The following is an 18,577-nucleotide window of genomic DNA, read 5'->3' as shown; positions in this document are numbered from 1 at the left end:
AGACGGTGGTCACCGCATCGGGCAGTTTCAGGTGCGCTTCTGCGGCCATCTGGAACGCTCTTCTTTCCGTTATTAGGAAGCAACTAGGAGCTATGCGTTTTTAAAACATAAAGATTGAAAACTCATTTCTTTATAACTGCTTTTTTTAGTTTGGTTTGTCATCCTTCCCCCGCACCTCCGATTGGCTCGGTACGGTGCGAAAGTAGTTCAACACACATCTCAACCAATTAGCAATCCGATAACTTTTCCATTCACCATCAAAAAAATAGCCACCGTCATCGTCGGAGTCTTTTTATTGGTGTAATAGTTTCACAGGCTGCACTACATTCAGGAACAGATGAAACTCGAGCACAACACCCCACGGAATTGTGGGTACTGGGCCACACCGAATGTTTTTGTCACGCAAAGTAACCCTATTTTAGAAGGATGTGAACCTATCAATACTTGGGTGTGCACTCTTGCACACACGAAGACGTGTTGCTCGCACATCACGGAAACTCGGCGACACAGAGCTCACCAAATGCACCCAAGCCCTAGACACAGTCGCGCAATTTTTTTGTCCATTAAAAAAAGTATCGTTTTACTACTCTCGTCTGTTTAACTTCTTTCACACCGCACGTAGCCTACGTGCCAATCGGCGGTGGGGCGGAGGACAATAAACTAAAACACAAAAACTCTTGAGGTTTCATTAACCAGAGCCAACACAATGGGAGTCAGCAAAAGTAAATAAACGATGGTCTCTCAACTACATTCAGGAGCTCCAAGCCACTCTCACATTCGAGTTCAAGCAAGCAGAGCCTTTTTGGGGTCTTGGGTAGTAGCAGTTTCATGAGAGTTTAGGAATTTAACGAAACACAATAACTGCCCACTCCTTGCATGAAAGTCCATGTTTATACTTGCAAGGTACCACATTTCTTCCAGGTTTTTGGTGTTCCAGATTTACTTACCGGTTCATTTGAAGCCACGTAAATCAACCGCGTTAAAGCTGGCGACGTTCCACAACTCAAATCGTATGTACGTTGTATGTACGTAGAACTCCTTCCCCGCCGTAGGTTGCCAACCGTGCTATCGTCATCGGCAAACACGAGACTCGGGGGTGAAACCGGGGTGCATGTTCTCGTCGTACCTTGCACCACATTGGGATCGGGTCGGACTCGAGTGTCGATTTTTCACGGCTATTCCCCATCACTTCGCAGCCCTAAAGTGTGACCGGGCCTTGGCGGCCACGAGCTCCCCAGGAGGCACCGAGGTCTCGAGTTTTTGCGGAGAGAAGTGAGTTTCTTAGCTGCGCAGCAGGTAGAGCAGCAAGCAGCCCCAATAACAAAACCCCGAATCCTTTAAACTCGCAGACGATCTCAAGCGGCCTGCAACGGATATATTTTCCAAATTATAAGACCCACTTTTTACCCTCCTATAATTTAAAGCAAATTGTGGGGGTGCATCTTAACATCCGATAGGTGTGTGTGTGTCCATCCATATTTCCCTAACTTGCGCCAAGACACTGGATACAAGGTTTGTGTTGCGTCTAACTTTCCCAAGCGAGTCTTATCTGCCAGAGAATGCAGCGTACATCGTTTGCAACTCATTATGAACGGCACAGTTACAATCACAGTTGACCCCAGTTCTGATGCACGCTCATCTCTTGCGCGTGCACACGCTCCACTGCCTAACACGTGCATGCACGTTGCTGCCACCTGCCTGCATACGAAGCCTGGGTTTAAAACACAGCTTGCAGGACGTCGCAAAAAAAAACAAGTCTCTCTCGCATATCAGAAGAGCGGCAGAACGCGGTAGGCAAAACACCCCCTTGGGACGCAAACGCAAAGGAGGACAGCGGTACGCGGTGCTTCTCGTTTGCACGCGCCGTCGAATTAAGCCCGGGTGAACGATTCGGAGCACCGGGCAGCACGCACGGACCGGCAACTTGTTTCTCTGGGCGCGGGCTAAATGCTGAGCATGCCGGCTCTGTGGGCAGGTGACCAATGTTCAAAACACATTCATAACAGAAACGCGAACATCACACGATATAAAAATCACAACGAAGGGAATTTCGGAGAAAACAAACCTTCGAAACTTTGTAAAAAGTTGGAGAGGCCACATTTGCCGCTTGCAAGTCAACACGACAGGCTGGCGACGTGCGGCGCACGCGTCCCCACTCCTCCGCTTCACACCCCCCCACAAATCCCATCTGCGCCCCTCCACCACCCCCGCCGTCGCCCACTCGAGTCCGCGACCAGCACGCGGCAAATTCCTGCTTCCAAGATGCACTTCCCGCCCTCTGGCCGGACCGCGGCGCGCTTCCACACGCTCCGACAACCGCGGGTATCGACCGCGGCGGCGGCGGCGGCGGCTGGGCCGGCACCGGCGCGCGCGGGGGGTGGGAGAGGGAGCCGGAAGCGCGACGGCGATCACGCGAAGATGGTCTCCTCGCGGCGCTTCTTGGTGAGGATGGTGCCGGGCTTGTGCTGGGCATCGGGGTGGTTGGCGAGCTCGGGGGGGCACTGCGACACAGGGCTGCCCAGCATGGCCTGCTTGAGGTCGTAGAAGACGGCCGCGTCCTCCTTGGTCAGGAAGGTGACGGACACGCCGCTCTTGCCCGCGCGACCCGTGCGGCCGATGCGGTGAGTGTAGTCTGCGCGAGGGCACCGGGGGGGGGGGCGGGGACGAACAAAGACGGAAGGGTACGGAGGAGGTGCGGGGGCAGAAACATCGGGGCACGGCGTGAAGGGGCGCAGATATACGCAAGGACAAATGGGCAAGGGGGATATGGTGGTACACGGATACAGAGGTAGAGAGAGATACGTGGACAGTGGGAAATAGCAACACGGGGACACAGGAATGCAGCGATGTGGAAACGCAGAAACAAAGATATGATGACACGCGGCCACAAGGACGGAAAAACACCAGGACACGGAGACGAAAACGTGGGGGACACGTGGATGGTGAGGCAAGAGAACGCAAGGCACTCACCCTCGATGTTCTTGGCCATGTCGTAGTTGAGAACCATGGAGACGTCGTGGATGTCGATACCTCTGCCGGCCACGTCGGTGGCCACCAGGATGTCCTTGGCGCCGGCCTTCAGGTTTGAGAGCGCAAACTCTCTCTGCTCCTGGCCCTTGCCTCCGTGCAGCGTGCACGCGTTGAACTGAGGGGCGCACGCGACAAGAGCGTAGGCGGAGTGTCGTCAGGGTGAGTGTGTGCGAAGCGAAGCGAATGACGGTCGTGCGGTGCGGTTCTTCTTCTTCGACTACAATTCCACATTCAGGTGGGTCAAGGCCAGATAACCGCGTCAGGAGCAGCGGAGGGTATCGCCGTGATGTCTCCTTCGTGTTTGCAGTGTGGCACCGACCGTGACGATACCACGCGCAGTCTGCTTCACGGCGGACGTTAAAGAATGCGTGACGTCATTCTCAAGAAGTAGGCCGCTGTGTGCCGGGCGTCATTGTCCAAATTTGTCAAGAATTTAAATTGTCCACAAATTACTCAAGAGGAATATACATAGCAATTATCGCCCCCCTCCTGAGAAAACTTGACAGGATCATCCCGCAAGAGACATGAGACTTGTTGATTGTTGATTAATATGAGGAATTGTTTCTGCCTCCTGTCACAACTTGATCCAGATTGTTTTGCAGCAACGTTGTTTAATTAGTCAAATGCATACCCCACGAGATCAACTTTCAGTTGAGTGATCAGTAATCAAGTTCCTCTGAACGGCCTGCACAATGCATTGTGCAGGCCGTTCAGAGGAACCATTCACACCACAGGCACACACACCACGCACGCCACCCCTCACCACTCACCACACCGCTGCACGCCACCCCATACCGCACACACGGCACACCGCACCACACGCCTAACACACAGTCGTCCCCGCCGTAACGCCGCCCACTCACCCCCATCTTCTCGAGGGACTTGGCGAGCACGTCGCAGCCCTTCTTCTGGTTCACGAAGATGATGATGGGCGGCTCGAATCCTCGCGACAGCAGCTCCAGCAGCTTCTTGCTGCACGGCGTAGACACACGGGCGGCGGCGGTGGCGGCGGCGGCGGCGCGTTAGCGACGCGCGCAACAGTGGACGAGCGACCCGACTGGAACTTCAACCCACTGCCGTGGTTGGCGAGTCCAGCGGCATTTTGGGCCATTTGCGCGGTGATCAAATTGGCGAGGGTTGGGATAGTACAGGGTGATCCATTCATAGATATCCCACTGATTTATGATCCCCCCCCCCCCGCAGCCTCATATTCTCAACCACCGCCGATTGAATAAGGTGAAAGTGATGGCTTCGTTATCTTACAGGAGGTTTAACAAGCGTACCTCCGTAGTGAGTGGAATGAGATGAGAGAGGGAGAGATCTGTTGAGGCTTTGAAATAAAATATTATTTTCCGTATATCTTATACATATTGTTTTAGCGGGGTATCTGCAAATGGATCACCATTTTCTTTGGGTAATGTTGGGTCATATATTAGCCTATATCGTTTACCAGGAGCCTGTTGCATAACACAACCCTGAGTTGAACTGTACATGCAATATTAAAGGGGCAAACACGACGAAAACCGATCAGCAACACACAACGGTAACCAATGATTGACACAATGCGGGCAGCAGAGGGCAGCGCAAACATTTTTTTTTTACCACGCTACGCTCCCACGTCTACGCTCCCGGGCCTTCACCAGCCCGGCACCAACCGGCGGGTGTGAAAAGTACGGTGAAATAAACCCGCACATTGTGGGAGAGGGCCCTCAACCAGCAGTGGATTGACAGAGCGCAATGGGGATGCAACGGCCGAGGAAAATACGGAACGGTATTTGTTTAAGGGCTAAAAATAAGGAATCTCAGCGATTTGGCCAATTTTAGTGAAAAATCCCAATGGCCACCGGGGTCGCCGTGAACCTCCACAACACAACGCCTCTCCATCGCCGTCTCCCACAGCACCGTGCCGAGGACCCCTCATCCCCCACGGACCAAGGCACGTGCGTGCGTGCGTGCGTACGTACCGCTTCTCGGACTCGCCCATGATGAAGACGCGTTGCTCCACGCGCTCGATGGGTTTGCCCACGGAGCCGATGTAGACGACGGCCGGGCGGCGCAGGTAGCTCCGCGCCAGCCGCTCTACGGCGGCCGGCATCGTGGCCGTGAACATGACCGTCTGCGGAGAGACGCGCACGGAGGCGAGGGGAGAGACGCGCGCACACACGCACGCAGGCGTCACGCACGGAGCGGGTCACACCCCGAGGAGAGATGAGTGCACAGTCCGCCCACAATCATCATATTTATTCAGACTGGAGGAATCCGATGAGCTATGAAGCTCTTTTCGCATGGACACCAACAAGCAGAGCGATGCGCGGATAGCAACGCGCAGATACGCGCACAGACAGCGAACGGAGACACGACGGGCAGTCACACGCACAGACGGACGAGCGTGGAGGTTCGGGGGGTGGAGGGGTTCAGCACCTGGCGGTACTTGTGTCGGCCGGACTCGAAGTTTGCCGTCATCTTGTCGGGGTCCTCGGCGTCGTCGGTGTCCGGCTTCTGGTTGGAGACGGGCATGTGCTCGAGGATGCGCTGCACGTCGGGCTCGAAGCCCATGTCGATCATGCGGTCCGCCTCGTCCAGCACCACGTAGGTGCAGCGGCTCAGCACCAGGTAGCGGTTCTCCAGCACGTCGATCAGACGGCCCGGAGTCGCGATCACGATCTGACGGGGGGGCGAAGGTCACGGGCGAGTTACACGCACACGCGCGCACACGCACGCCGTTCTTTACAGGTTGATTTACAAGTAGCATGAGGTTAAGAGTAAGTGCATGGTGCAGGTTTCAGACGACGGGTTAGAGTGTTGGCGACGAGGGCTCCGGTTGGCGGGAGGCCTACGGTGGGCTCACCTTTTTTTCCGTTAAGTTTGTTGTCCTGCCCCCCGCACCTCCGATTAGCATGGTTGGCTACGTACGGCGCAACATGCACATATACATACCTCACAGCCCATACGCAGGCGGAAGCCCTGGTCCTCGCGGGAGATGCCTCCGATGACGGCCACAGTGCGGATGCCGAGCGGTTTGCCGAACTTGATGGTCTCCTCCTCGATCTGCTGTGCCAGCTCGCGTGTGGGTGCCAGGATCACGGCGTACGGCCCTTGGTCTGTATCCTCTATGCTGCTCGCACATGCGCACACACACACACGTAAGCAAACATGCACACAGAGGTAAATACGTGAAAATAAAGATCCCCTGCATAGCCTTAACAGATTGTTGGGCCAAGTGCTGTTAGCGAGGAGCACCTCTGAAGGCCGGCACGGCACACGAGGGGGGTGGCTGGCCAGCACCACGCCCGGTCGCCTTTGTCTCCCGAGTGGCGATGTTTATACACTGCACTAGGTACTCATTTGAGGCGACCTAGGGGAGGCCCAGAAAAGGTTAAGATAATTCACAATGTAACACAATTGTTGTTCCTGGGTACTAAGTGTTCTTTTTTAATTTATTATGCCTAAAAAGTATAGAAAATGGCTATGATTATTATTCCTCACAATAGGTAAATTAAAAAAATATCACTGTCCTGGTCACAAAAGCAAAGTTTGTGGGGAATAATATCCATTTTATGTACTTTTGAGGCATAAGCAATTAGGAAATAGTAACACTTAGTACCCAAGTACAAAAAAACATTTGTTTTGTTACACAGTGTTATCGTCATTGGTGTTGGCCGTGAACGGGAATTGAACTCGGATCGCCGGGTTTGTAGAGCAGCGTGCTAACCACGACACTACCGCTCTCCCCCTTGCTTCCCACACATGCGCACGCATGCACATGCATGCACGCACATACCGGTCGATCTTGGGCAGCGTGGTGATCCATACAAGCAGCGGGATGAGGAAGGCTGCCGTCTTGCCACTGCCAGTCTCGGCGATGCCGATGATGTCGCGGTTCTGCAGGCCGATGGGGATGGCTTGCCGCTGGATGGGTGTTGGGTCCTGCGCGGGAACGTGGAGTGGTGGTGGGGGGGGAGAGACGGGAGTTGATGGACGGGAGGTGCCCGCAACCGAAGCCAAAACTATCCACCACTCAATTCCGTCTCAATTCTCGCGGCAGAGCGGCACGCGGAGGCATCTGTGTGGGGGAAGCGACAAGGCAGAAGCGGGGGGGGGGGGTCACCAAGCACCTTGTATCCACACTTCTCGATGACCTCCCTGATGTGCGAGGGCAGGATGGACTCCTTCCACAGGCGGATGGGGTTGGGGATCTTGCCGCCCTTGGTGGTGATGTTGTAGTCCTCGCGGAAGATGCGCCAGTCTCGTTCGCACATCTCCTCCAGCTTCTTCTGCGACCAGTGCCGGTCATCCCAGCGCTGCTTTGCCTCCTTCTTGCGCTCCTTCTTCAAGCGCACCCTGGGACACACACACACATAGACGTCGAGGCACAAACCTCGGCACGTGAGGCACGTGCAGACAAGCACTGGCTGTGGGGAGCACTCCCGCGGCGCTGAGAGTGACGTGCTCAGGTCAATAACTCTGCTCGCACGAGTGAGCAGCATTGGACCCACGTCTGTGAGTAATGAAAAGACCCACTAATCCTGGTTCTACGAGCTTCTAGGGATCTACTCCTCCTGGTTCTATTTTGACTTAAAACTTTCGTGACTGCAGGAATTCACATTCTTTGGTTCTTTTGGTAAAGTCACATAGATAGAAAAATATATTTTTTTAAGTGAATGAAAATATCACGACGTTTCGATCGCAAAACACAAGTGGTCGTCATCAGGCAAAGGAGTCGGCCTCTAAAGACAAACTGTTTACAAAGGTTTGGGGATGGGCGTAGCCCAAGGGTATCAGCAGCACCAGCAGCATGGGCTGTGCACGAATGCCAATGCAGCAGCAATGCCAATGCAGCAACAATGCCAATGCAGCAGCAATGCCAATGCAGCAGCAATGCCAATGCAGCAGCAATGCCAATGCAGCAGCAATGCCAATGCAGCAGCAATGCCAACGCAGCAGCAATGCCAATGCAGCAGCAATGCCAATGCAGCAGCAATGCCAATACAACAACAATGCCAATACAACAACAATGCCAATGCAGCAGCAATGCCAATGCAGCAGCAATGCCAACGCAGCAAAGGACCGCCAAGAAAGCCCTGCACCCCGCTCCACACTGCTGACGGTGGAGGTTGAATGACAAGAGTAATGGTTCTATTAGTGACAGAGCGAACGCATCTCATTCTATGGTGAGGGACCTGCCCCTGGTTTAATAAGTAATGAGGGATCTACTCCCCTTGGTACCAAGTAGTAATGGTTTCACTCCTCCTGGTTACATGAATAGCGACAGATATACGAATCCTGATTGTACGAGTAGCGACAGATTAATCTTGGTTCTACGACGAGGTACCGATACAGCAACTGCTGCTGGTTCTACGAGCAATCGGGAACTTACTAATCCTGCGTCTCACGCGTAAAATCAGACCCACGAGTGGTTCTTTGAGTGAGGAATCCACTGTGCATGGTTCTGCGAGTAGCCAACAGCGGGTTCTACGTGAGCGAGTGCCGTGCGTGACCCACTCCTCCTGGTCCTTCTCCTCCTGCGTGCGACGCCTCTCCAGCAGGTCCCCGTAGAACTTGGACTGCTCCTTCTTCTGCTGCTTGAGGTCGATGCCGGCGACATAGCCGCGCCCGTACAGCTGCACGCTGTGCCGCTCCTTGTATCTGCGCTCGGAGCACAGCACGGTGGGGAGGGGGGGGCACAGAGGGGTCGCGAGTGTGGGCACGGGTGGGCAACCTTCCCCTGCCGGCAGGGCCACGCACACGCAGACACACCACAACTCGCAATTCGCCGTTGAATCCAGTACTCGTGCGAAAAGTGACGTGCGTTTCAAGCAAGCATAAAGAGGCCCTCGCGGTAAAAGTGACCGAGACAGTTAAGATGAGAAGCACAGTGTTGCCAGGATGACAAGATTTCCCCACGGTACCCCATTAGTGCAGCTAAGACGCTTGCAGTGACGAATGAATATAACTTTTTCATTGTTTCAATGTGGTAGGTCTGACAGCGTCTAGAAGTCTCAACACATCTCCATTTCTAGCCATGTCTCTACATCAACTAATTTCCATCTTTGTCTCCACATATCTACTCATCTTAGCCTGTCACGGCCAGTTGTCTCCACATCTCACATCTATGCCAAGACAATCTCTGACTCTCTGTCCATGTGTTGTCTCCTCCTCCATCCTGCCCACCATGCGGTTGTGTGCGTGCATGCGGTTGTGCGCGCACGCCGTTGTTTGGGTGCGTGCGTTTGTGTGCTTGCCGTTGCTTGCGAGCACGTGGTTGTGTATACGAGCGTGCGGTTGTGTGTGCTGTGGTTGTGGTGTGATTGTGTGCGTGTGTGCAAGCACCGCACATGGGGTTGTGATCGACCGACGTGTCCTCGCCCGCGTCCCAGTCGAACACGAACTTGCGGTCGTTGAGACGGCGCACGCGACGGCGCTTCTTGGGCTGGCCCAGATACCGGTCCTGGGGAGGCAGCGGCAGGGGAGGGAGGGAGAAATAAGAAATGAGCACGAGGAGATTGCCAAGGCCAGCGAACGTAGAGTAAAGACACTGCCAAGAGACTCCGCCACGAGGGAACCCTTTCATTTGTTTATTTCCCTCACCTATATTTCAATTGGGGGCCAGTGGCGGCACGGCGGTTCGCATATTGTAGCACGAACGCGGTTTTATGATTGCGGTTCTCCACACTGGCTAACATCTGTGGCTGTGTCATCTGTCTGTAACGCCTAGATGTCCCGTCTTCTGCAAGTCCACGTATCTGCATGCGTGTGTGTGTAAATGTCTCTGTGAGTGGGGAGCGGTAGCGTAGCGGTTAGTGCTACGCTGTGCCACGAACCTAGTGGCCCACGTTCGATTCCCGCTCACGGCCAACACCGGTGACCATTGTCTGACCTGGACCTGGGCCTACCCTAGGTCGACTCGGCCTCGTATGAATACCTGGTGCGGTGTATAAACATCGCCACTGGGGAGACAAAGGCAGTCGAGCGCGGTGCTGGCCACCCACCCCCTCGAGTGTCGTGCCGGCCTTTATAGGTGCTCGCTAACAGCACTTGTCCCAACCGTCCGTTGAAGAGTACTCGGGAGATCGGTGTTGTTTGTTGCCTGACGAGCTGTCAGTGTTTGTCGAGCTCTCCGTGCCACCTGCCTCTCTGTTATATTTGTCTGTTTGAGGGTGCATCTGTCTAGCGGTCCGCCATTCACGGGGCATATCCGCGCCAGAGTCGTCGGTCGGCCCACGGGCCTAACGTGCGTGGCGCACCTTGATGGCCTGCATCTCTTTCTCCCGGTCCTTCTCCTCGCGGATCTTGTTGCGGTCGTCCTCGTTGAGGCTGGTCTCCGTCTCCCGCTCGCGCCGCTCCCGCCGCTCGCGCCGGTCGCGCTCGTACGGGTCCTCTGAGCGCACAAACGCGCGTCGTTCAGCGACACGACGATTATTCTAAACGAAGCATCGTCTAATAATAGGGCTTTCTTTAAAGAAAGCCGTCCCTTGGTGTGGACCAATCAGTTTCAAGGACAATGCATATATTATCATAGTATGTTTTTTGTTTGCATTTTGACTGCAGGTATTGTGGTTAATGCAGACATGAATCCTCGTAAAAAAAGGTTTTAGTTTTGTTGCCAGAAAAAAGGGGAAAAACCCTATTATTACATTTTGGTACTGGCAAAGGAGGTCTAATGATGAAGCATCGTCTGTTTACATGCTAGCACAACAGTTGTCCCGAGTTCTGTTTTATCTATTCTGTTTATCTTGGAGGAATCCGATGAGCTGTGAAGATGCCCAGCAAGGGTGGGTGAGAAAGTTACAACAAAACAATACAATATATATTTAAATTACCTGAACTAAGAACTGTCAACAGATATGAGCGCAGCACAACGCTCGCTTGTGTGAAGGCCGAGTGACGAGTGACATGAAAGCCTTACCGAGTCCTGCTACAGTTTTTGCAGAAGGACGCAATATTTCCAAGCGTGATTCCCACTCAATAGTTTAAGAGGCAATGTCTCAGCACTGGGATGTTTGACGATTACCAGTTACATTTAATTTTTGTTTTTGCGATAGAAGGAAATCGGAGAACCTGGAGGAAAGCCATGGAGAAGAGAGAGAGAACATACAAGCTCCGCGCAGAAAGGCACCCAAGTCGGAAATCGAACCCACACACTTCTTGCTGTGCAGCACGAGTGTTACCAATGCACCACCATCATGATTGATAAAGTTTACCTTCGTGAACACGACTAGCTCGGCCGCGTCAATGTAACCAAGGTAAATGCAGCTCCAAAACGTATCGCCATGGTCAAGCAGAACCGGTCAACGGGGAACAGCAATGGCACGTGAATTGGTGCATCAGACTGTTCTGCTTTAACGCGTTTTGTTTTCATAACGCAAATTGGATATAACGTGATGAATGTATTAGGGAACATTTTAATAACGTGGATGCCAATTGGATATAACGCGATCAAGTGAAAATAACTACGTCGCTCGAGTAGGAATAAGCGGTTGTACGGCTGCCTCAGCATTGCATCGTACAAGGCGAGAAGCTACTGGATGCTTCTAGATGCTACCCACGCGCCTAAGTGTTTGTTCAGCCTGCGTACGCATCTCACGCGTTATTGCGGACCGTGCTTTACCATGTATTATCTATTACAAAGCCATTTCTCCACAACGCGGCGTTCTTCAGGAACGTGACGACTACCGCGTCACAGGACAACAGACCGTCTGTTATAAGACAAAGCAGATTGGACACAAGGACAGTGTTAGGGCGACTGTGTTGCCACGGCACAATTTTCCCCGGGCGGCGGTGTGCTCCACGCTCGCTCGCCACGGGCCGTGCGGAGCGAGAGGGACGTGTGCCCGCGTGCCCGCGCGCCCTCACGCACCCATCATCTTCTTTCCCTCCTCCTGGAAGACCATCCTCTTCTTGCGCTCCTCCTCCATGGCACGTCGCTGCTCCTCCACCTGCTGCGAGCGCCGACGCAGGGCCTCCGCCTCGCGCTCCACCTTCGTCAGGAACTTGGGCTGGCGGGGGAACGAGCGGGGACGGGCGAAGGGCGGGTGAGAAGGTTGGGCGAGGGGGTTGGGTCTCACACCGCTTTATAGCTCACATCGCCCGCACCTCCGATTAGCACCGCTGGCTACGTACGGTGCGAAAGTTCAACATACATACACATCTCATCATCTCAACACATTTTGTTTGTTTATAAATTGCTCATGGTACCTTCTGCTCAGCCTCCTGCTCGGCTTTCTTGCGCGCAATCATTTCCTCCAGAGATAGCGGCTGGAACTGTGAAGGAATAAAAAGAAAATAAAGGCACGTAAATCTCATTCCAACATCATTATCAGCAGCACTATTATGATCATCATCAGCAGCAGCAGATGTTACTGAAGCACCTATTGCAAAAAGACATTGTTGCCAAATAAAAAAATTATGATTCACTAATAATGGATATTTTAAGAAAGATAAGAGCACCAGATAAAGGTTAGAGTGGTAGCTACAATTGTGATGCACTTACCAGTGTAAGTAACGTGTACTACATCTTAACTTTTGTATTTAGAGGTTTGCCAAAAAACGTGATAAAGTCGAGTAGATTGAGGACTTGTAACTTGAGCTGGAAAAAGAGCTTTATACCTCATCGGATTCCTCCAGTACTAAGTCTGATTCTGCTTCCGCCACGAAGTGCTCCACCCACCTTTGCCTTCTTGCCATCCTCCTCCTCCTCTTCCTCCTCCTCGTCCTTCTCTTTTTTCAGTCTGGATCTATCTTTATCTTTCGTCACCTTTTTCGGTGACCTCGACCTGCACCGCAAAACACACAGAAACCAGTGCTCATTTTGTGGGTTTAAAATCCGAGCGGCGATGTGCCCCACCACACACTGGCTTCAACTCCCGAATGTCTAAACACATATTTACGTTTACGAGCGCAAGGTTTTTTTCCGCGTGGTGGAGCACGCTTGTGATCCAGCATTCGGTGGGTCACGAAGATCTCTGAAACCCCCCCAGGAGATGGTGGTACAGCGAGGAGACTTGCGAAGGCTGTCTGTGTGGATGTTTTGGGTGTTATCCCCTCGTATGTGTTGCGAGCATTCTCCGGATGCTCCAGTTTCCTCTCATACTTGAGACAACAATATATAATTGGCCACAATCCATTGCAGGGCCCTCCTGAAAAATAATATTGTGACTTTACGTAGGCTTTTCTGTAAAAATTAAAGTTAGTATGATCATTAACCAGCTATCGTGGCTCAGCGAATGAGCGAGCGGCTCGCAATCGGAACGTTGCGGGTTAAAAACCGGTCGGGGGTTGACTTGGCCCATCATCCATTTGGGGTAGATACAATGAGTACCACTTTGTGGGAAAGTCAACAGCGGTATTCCTGCGGATAGATTCGCCCCCACCATAGGATTGTGGAATTCCCACCACCGGCCCAGGGCTGTAAACAGGAGATGAGCACCAACCTCAATGCTCACCGGAGCAGGAAATTAACTTTGACTCGTATTGATGACCATCCTAAATACCCACCTGGAGCGTTTCTTGTCCTTGTCCTTCTTCAAGTCGTCTTTGTCCTTGTCCTTCTTGTCTCTCTCCTTGTCTCTCACATCCCGTTCACGTCTCCTGCTGGAGGCAGAGACAGCAGCAGCAGTCACGACTCCACGCTTCACGCGGACTGGCAGGCGCCACGGTTACGCACGCGGCAGGGGGTTTGAGCAGAATCCACCAAGGAGGTGCAGTATTCTTCTCGGAAGTGAACTACCAGCGATCTACCGGGGTTAGCTAACTATTCATATGCCAATTTAAAAACTGTTCATCGGGAAACATTCAACAATTGTAATTCTTATCAGGCTCCATGGTGTATCTGTGTAGTATTATTATCCACTCCATCTCTCTGGCCTACGTGCTACGAGGAAGGTAAATTGCCTAGAACGTCACCAATTATATAGTTTTGTTTTATTTAAAGGCCACACAGTGCTTCGGACGAATGTTTATTTGTTTTGTAACTCTGGTCCGAGTTAGGGGCATACATCAATGAGCCGGAGAGGACGATGCAGTTCGTTAGAAGCACTTTGCGGAGACAAAGCGTGCTCAGCTTGTCTTTGGCAGATGACGATGCGAGTCACGTGTCAGCGACGTCGCTAGAGTGCTATAATGGCACACAGGTAACACTGAGAAAAGTGGCTTGAAACTGAGATTTCTCTCGGAGCTTGGCGATGCTTAAAAGATGAAGAGATCTGTGTTTTGGGATGCGTTTTCTTTAAATTATTGCAGTGGGGTTTCAGAGGCAGTCACCACCTCAGTTTCTCCTATCGGACACGCACGTGGAATTTGTACCGCTCCTCAGAGGAACAGCTTTTTAAATTGTACGGTGCTCATGATGTTTGTGGTGCTTGTGATGTTCGTGGCGTGTGTGATGTTTGTGGGGGTGTGTAATATGATGCCCTCCAACAACGGAGGGCGGAGGAGCGACGCTCACAACAACGAGCGGAGCGACGGGTGGCTAAGGCACAGCAGGTTCGCACAGTAGGGGGCACAGGTGGTGCATCAGCCAGTCATCTCAGTCAGTCGACCCGTGGCACCTGGGTCTGCCCCGTGACCTCCTGCCAGCGGGCGTTCTACACTTCACGTGGCCTCAAGGTGCACATGGCCTGGCACAAGCGTCGTGGTGACGTCACCGCCACTTAGTGGCGAATAGCGGTTGTTGTTGTGTGTGGGGTGTGCGATTTTTTACTGAGTTTGCTGCGATTTGAGTTTGTAGTATGTGTGATGTTTTGTGGTAAGTTTTAATTTGTTGTTATGTGAATGTGCTTGCGGTGTTTGTGATGTAAGCGATATTGGTGATGTGTGTTGACATGTGATGTTTGTGGTGTGAGTTTGTTGTGATGTAAGCGATGTTGGCCATGTATTAACGTGTGATGTTTGTAGTGTGAGTTTGTTGTGATGTAAGCGATGTTGGCCATGTATTAACGTGTGATGTTTGCGGTGTGAGTTTGTTGTGATGTATGCGATGTTGGACATGTATTAACGTGTGATGTTTGCAGTGTGAGTTTGTTGTGATGTAAGCGCTGTTAGTGATGTGTGTTGACATGTGATGTTTGTAGTGTGAGTTTGTTGTGATGTAAGCGATGTTGGACATGTATTAACGTGTGATGTTTGCAGTGTGAGTTTGTTGTGATGTAAGCGATGTTGGCCATGTATTAACGTGATGTTTGTAGTGTGAGTTTGTTGTGATGTAAGCGATATTGGTGATGTGTATTAACGTGTGATGTTTGTGGTGTGAGTTTGTTGTGATGTAAGCGATGTTGGTGATGTGTATTAACGTGTGATGTTTGTGGTGTGAGTTTGTTGTGATGTAAGCGATGTTGGTGGCTGTATGTGCTCCATGTCAACCCATGGCACCTGGGTCTGCTCCGTGACCTCCTGCCCAGCGGGCGTTCCGACACTCGCACGTGGCCTCAACGTGCACCTAGCCTGGCACAAGCGCCGCGGGGCCGTCACCGCCACCTCGTGGCGAATGGCGCTTTTGTTGTTGTTGTTGGTGGTTGTTGGGTAGGTGAGGTGTGTGTGTGTGGGGGGGTGTTACGTGGTCAGTCGATCCCCGTGCTCACCACCACCACTGCTCACCTCTCACGCTCCTTGCTGGCGGGGGACCGCGAGCGCGGCTTGCGGTCCCGGGAGCGGCGCCTCTCCCGCGGGGGGCTCGGCCGCTTCCTCTCCGCGCCGCCGCCGCCGCCGCGCTCCTTGGACGAGGGCCGCTTGGCCGCGCGGCCTCGCTCCCTCTCGGCAGCCTCCTCCATGTCGCCTGCCTCAGCTCCTCACAGATTCCACCGGCTCCCTCCTCCTCCTCCTCTCTCCAGCTGTATCTATCCCTCCACCTCACTTATAATGCTCCAAGTTACCCCGTCCCTCCTCTTCCTGACTCTAAACCTCCTCGCCTCCTCCTGGTCGCCTGCTGCTGCTGCTTCTGTGTGACCTCAGCTCGGCTCAGCAAGATCCCTGCGGAAGGCGAGCAGCAGAAACCTCCAGATTCTCCCTTCCCACTGCTGATGTTGTTGATGTTGTCTGTAAACTCCCTGTCTTGCCAACCCCTGGGTTGGTGCGCGGTGAGGCTGACGAGGTCAGAGGTGGTGGTGGCGAGGTTGACGATAATGAAGGTCGCGATGAAGTAGCTGTGGTAGCAACGAGGTGGCGGTGTGATGAGGTGGAGACTTAGGTGACGGGAGGTGGAAATGAGATGATGGTGGTGATGGCGATGGTGGTGATGATGGTGGTGATGATGGTGGTGGTGGTGGTGATGAGTCCTCAGAGCGCGTAGATGACGTACGAGAGAAAAAAGAGAGCACACAAGGCGAAGAACATCAGCATCACCACGTCCAGCATCGTCTCCGAGGGGGGGTGGGGGGGCGACGAGGTGCGGTGAGGGGAGACGATGTCGGGAGACGAGGTTCGGGCGACGTGAAGAGAAACGTGGTTGCCGCGTTCACGAATCGGCGGGACGATCCGGGATGTTCGCCCTTGAAATCGATTCCTACGTTAATCTCGCGCGTGTTTGAAGCCTGCGCGCGTTGAATGACGCCGATTTTCCGACTGGCGTTGGAGGGAGAGCGCAGGCAGTGGAGGTCTTGGCGGCAGAGTTTGGGCGATTCAAAATGTGACGGTAAAGTAGAATTTGTCTCGTGCGTCGGCTAATGCGTGTTTGCTCGCGACGATTCACGATTCACGCAGTTGCGATTCTCGCACGTCGACTCCCGCCATTAGACCAATCGACGGAGTCGATTAACGGAGTAGGCTCTCTGAGAATAGTCGATTCTATCGATAGGTGAGGCTTTAGTTTGGTGAATCGATAGATTTGTTTGCCCAATTTCTAGAACGTTCGATCCGCCGAATCGATTCGTCACGCGGAATGGAAAATGGAGAAATTATTCTGATTCTGAGAGTCTTGCATGTTGTATGTGTGTGTTGTATGTGTGTTGTATGTGTGTGTTGTATGTGTGTTTTGTATGTGTATGTGTGTTGTATGTGTGTGTTGTATGTGCATGTATGTTGTATGTGTGTGTTGTATGTGTGTGTTGTATGTGTGTTGTATGTGTGTGTTGTATGTGTGTGTTGTATGTGCATGTTTGTTGTATGTGTGTGTTGTATGTGTGTGTTGTATGTGTGTGTTGTATGTGCGTGTATGTTGTATGTGTGTGTTGTATGTGTGTGTTGTATGTGTGTTTTGTATGTGTGTGTTGTATGTGTGTGTGTTGTATGTGTGTGTTGTATGTGCGTGTTGTATGTGCGTGTTGTATGTGTGTGTTGTATGTGTGTGTGTTGTATGTGTGTGTTGTATGTGCATGTATGTTGTATGTGTGTGTTGTATGTGCGTGTTGTATGTGCATGTATGTTGTATGTGTGTGTTGTATGTGTGTGTTGTATGTGTGTGTTGTATGTGCATGTATGTTGTATGTGCATGTATGTTGTATGTGCGTGTGTGTTGTATGTGCATGTTTGTTGTATGTGTGTGTTGTATGTGCGTGTTGTATGTGCATGTATGTTGTATGTGTGTGTTGTATGTGTGTGTTGTATGTGCATGTATGTTGTATGTGCGTGTGTGTTGTATGTGCGTGTGTGTTGTATGTGCATGTTTGTTGTATGGGGCCGTCCATAAATGACGTCACGCACCTGGGGGGGGGGGGGGAGACATTTGTGACGATGTGTGACGAGGGGGGGGGGGGGTGAGAAATGTGACGTCACATCAAAATGTGCAACTTTTAAGACAACACGTTCTACTTAATTAAATATACTTTTTAATAAATGTTTTCTCCTACGACGAGTCCATCTATATTCGGGACGGAGGAGGGAAAGGAGGAAGCAGCCACGGTGCGCTGCTCTGTCCTGTGTTGCGTTATAACTATGTTATAAACTGGACTACTATACAATATTATACCTTCCAGTCTAAACTACATTGTATAATATAGATGGACTCGTCCGTCTGAACACAAGCTCGTCGTTCTCCGTGGTGTTAATCCCTCAGTTACATGCTAATTTATATGTAAACTCCTCTCCCCCCTCCCCTCGTCCGTCTGAACATAGCTCGTCGCTCTCCGTGGTGCTAATCCCTCACACCAACATCATGCTAATCCCCCAGTTACATGCTAATTTATATGTTAACTCCTTTGTCAAGGCGCTCTGTTCGCTCCCACACAGCTTAAAAGACGCTGTCCATGCTTGGCAGTGTTCACTCGAGCGCTGTCTTCCGGACAGTCCTGTTTCTTCACCTGAGGAAGGCTACTTGTGTTGTGGCCGAAACGTCGTGAGAATTTTATTCTGTCATTATTTTTATTATTTTATTCCCATTCTACGTGACTTTACCGAGAGAACCCAGAAGATGAATCCCTGCAGTCACGAAAGCTTTAAATCGAAATTCAATCAATTATAATTGATAATTGTCGAAGCCAATCCAGTCTACCGACTCCACCATGCCGGGCACGTGCCGCGTGACGTCACGAGACGCGGGGTCGGAGGGAGGCATGACGTCAGCCCCGTGTAAAGTGGCGTCACAATTGATAAAATGACGCCCCCCCCCCCCCCCGTTTGC

General features: G+C 52.1%; 1 protein-coding gene across 2 annotated transcripts; it reads right to left on the bottom strand.

Annotated features, from left to right (window-relative positions):
• Positions 1-275: 275 nt before the first annotated feature.
• DDX23 (DEAD-box helicase 23) lies at positions 276-16,692 on the bottom strand. 2 transcript variants are annotated; one of them, XM_076060295.1, is made up of 16 exons: positions 15,622-16,692; positions 13,525-13,617; positions 12,698-12,803; positions 12,226-12,291; positions 11,888-12,026; positions 10,275-10,408; positions 9,366-9,478; positions 8,533-8,676; positions 7,146-7,371; positions 6,812-6,957; positions 5,968-6,145; positions 5,452-5,694; positions 4,995-5,146; positions 3,894-4,002; positions 2,971-3,145; positions 276-2,632 (listed from the first exon to the last, which is right to left on the bottom strand). In XM_076060295.1, the coding sequence occupies exons 1-16, from the start codon at positions 15,792-15,794 to the stop codon at positions 2,409-2,411; spliced, it is 2,421 nt and encodes an 806-aa protein (XP_075916410.1). In that variant the 5' UTR covers positions 15,795-16,692; the 3' UTR covers positions 276-2,408. The 2 variants fall into 2 exon arrangements, with proteins under 2 accessions (XP_075916410.1, XP_075916405.1); XM_076060290.1 differs by having other exon boundaries at positions 13,525-13,620; positions 15,622-16,691.
• Between the last annotated feature and the right edge of the window lie 1,885 nt (positions 16,693-18,577).

This window comes from Petromyzon marinus, chromosome 4 (genome assembly GCF_048934315.1).
Source record: "Petromyzon marinus isolate PM22_M1 ecotype Great Lakes invasive population chromosome 4, UKy_Petmar_22M1.pri1.0, whole genome shotgun sequence".
NCBI lineage: Eukaryota > Metazoa > Chordata > Hyperoartia > Petromyzontiformes > Petromyzontidae > Petromyzon > Petromyzon marinus.
The sequence above is the reverse complement of the archived record's forward strand: the minus strand, read 5'-3'. Positions and strand labels throughout refer to the sequence as shown.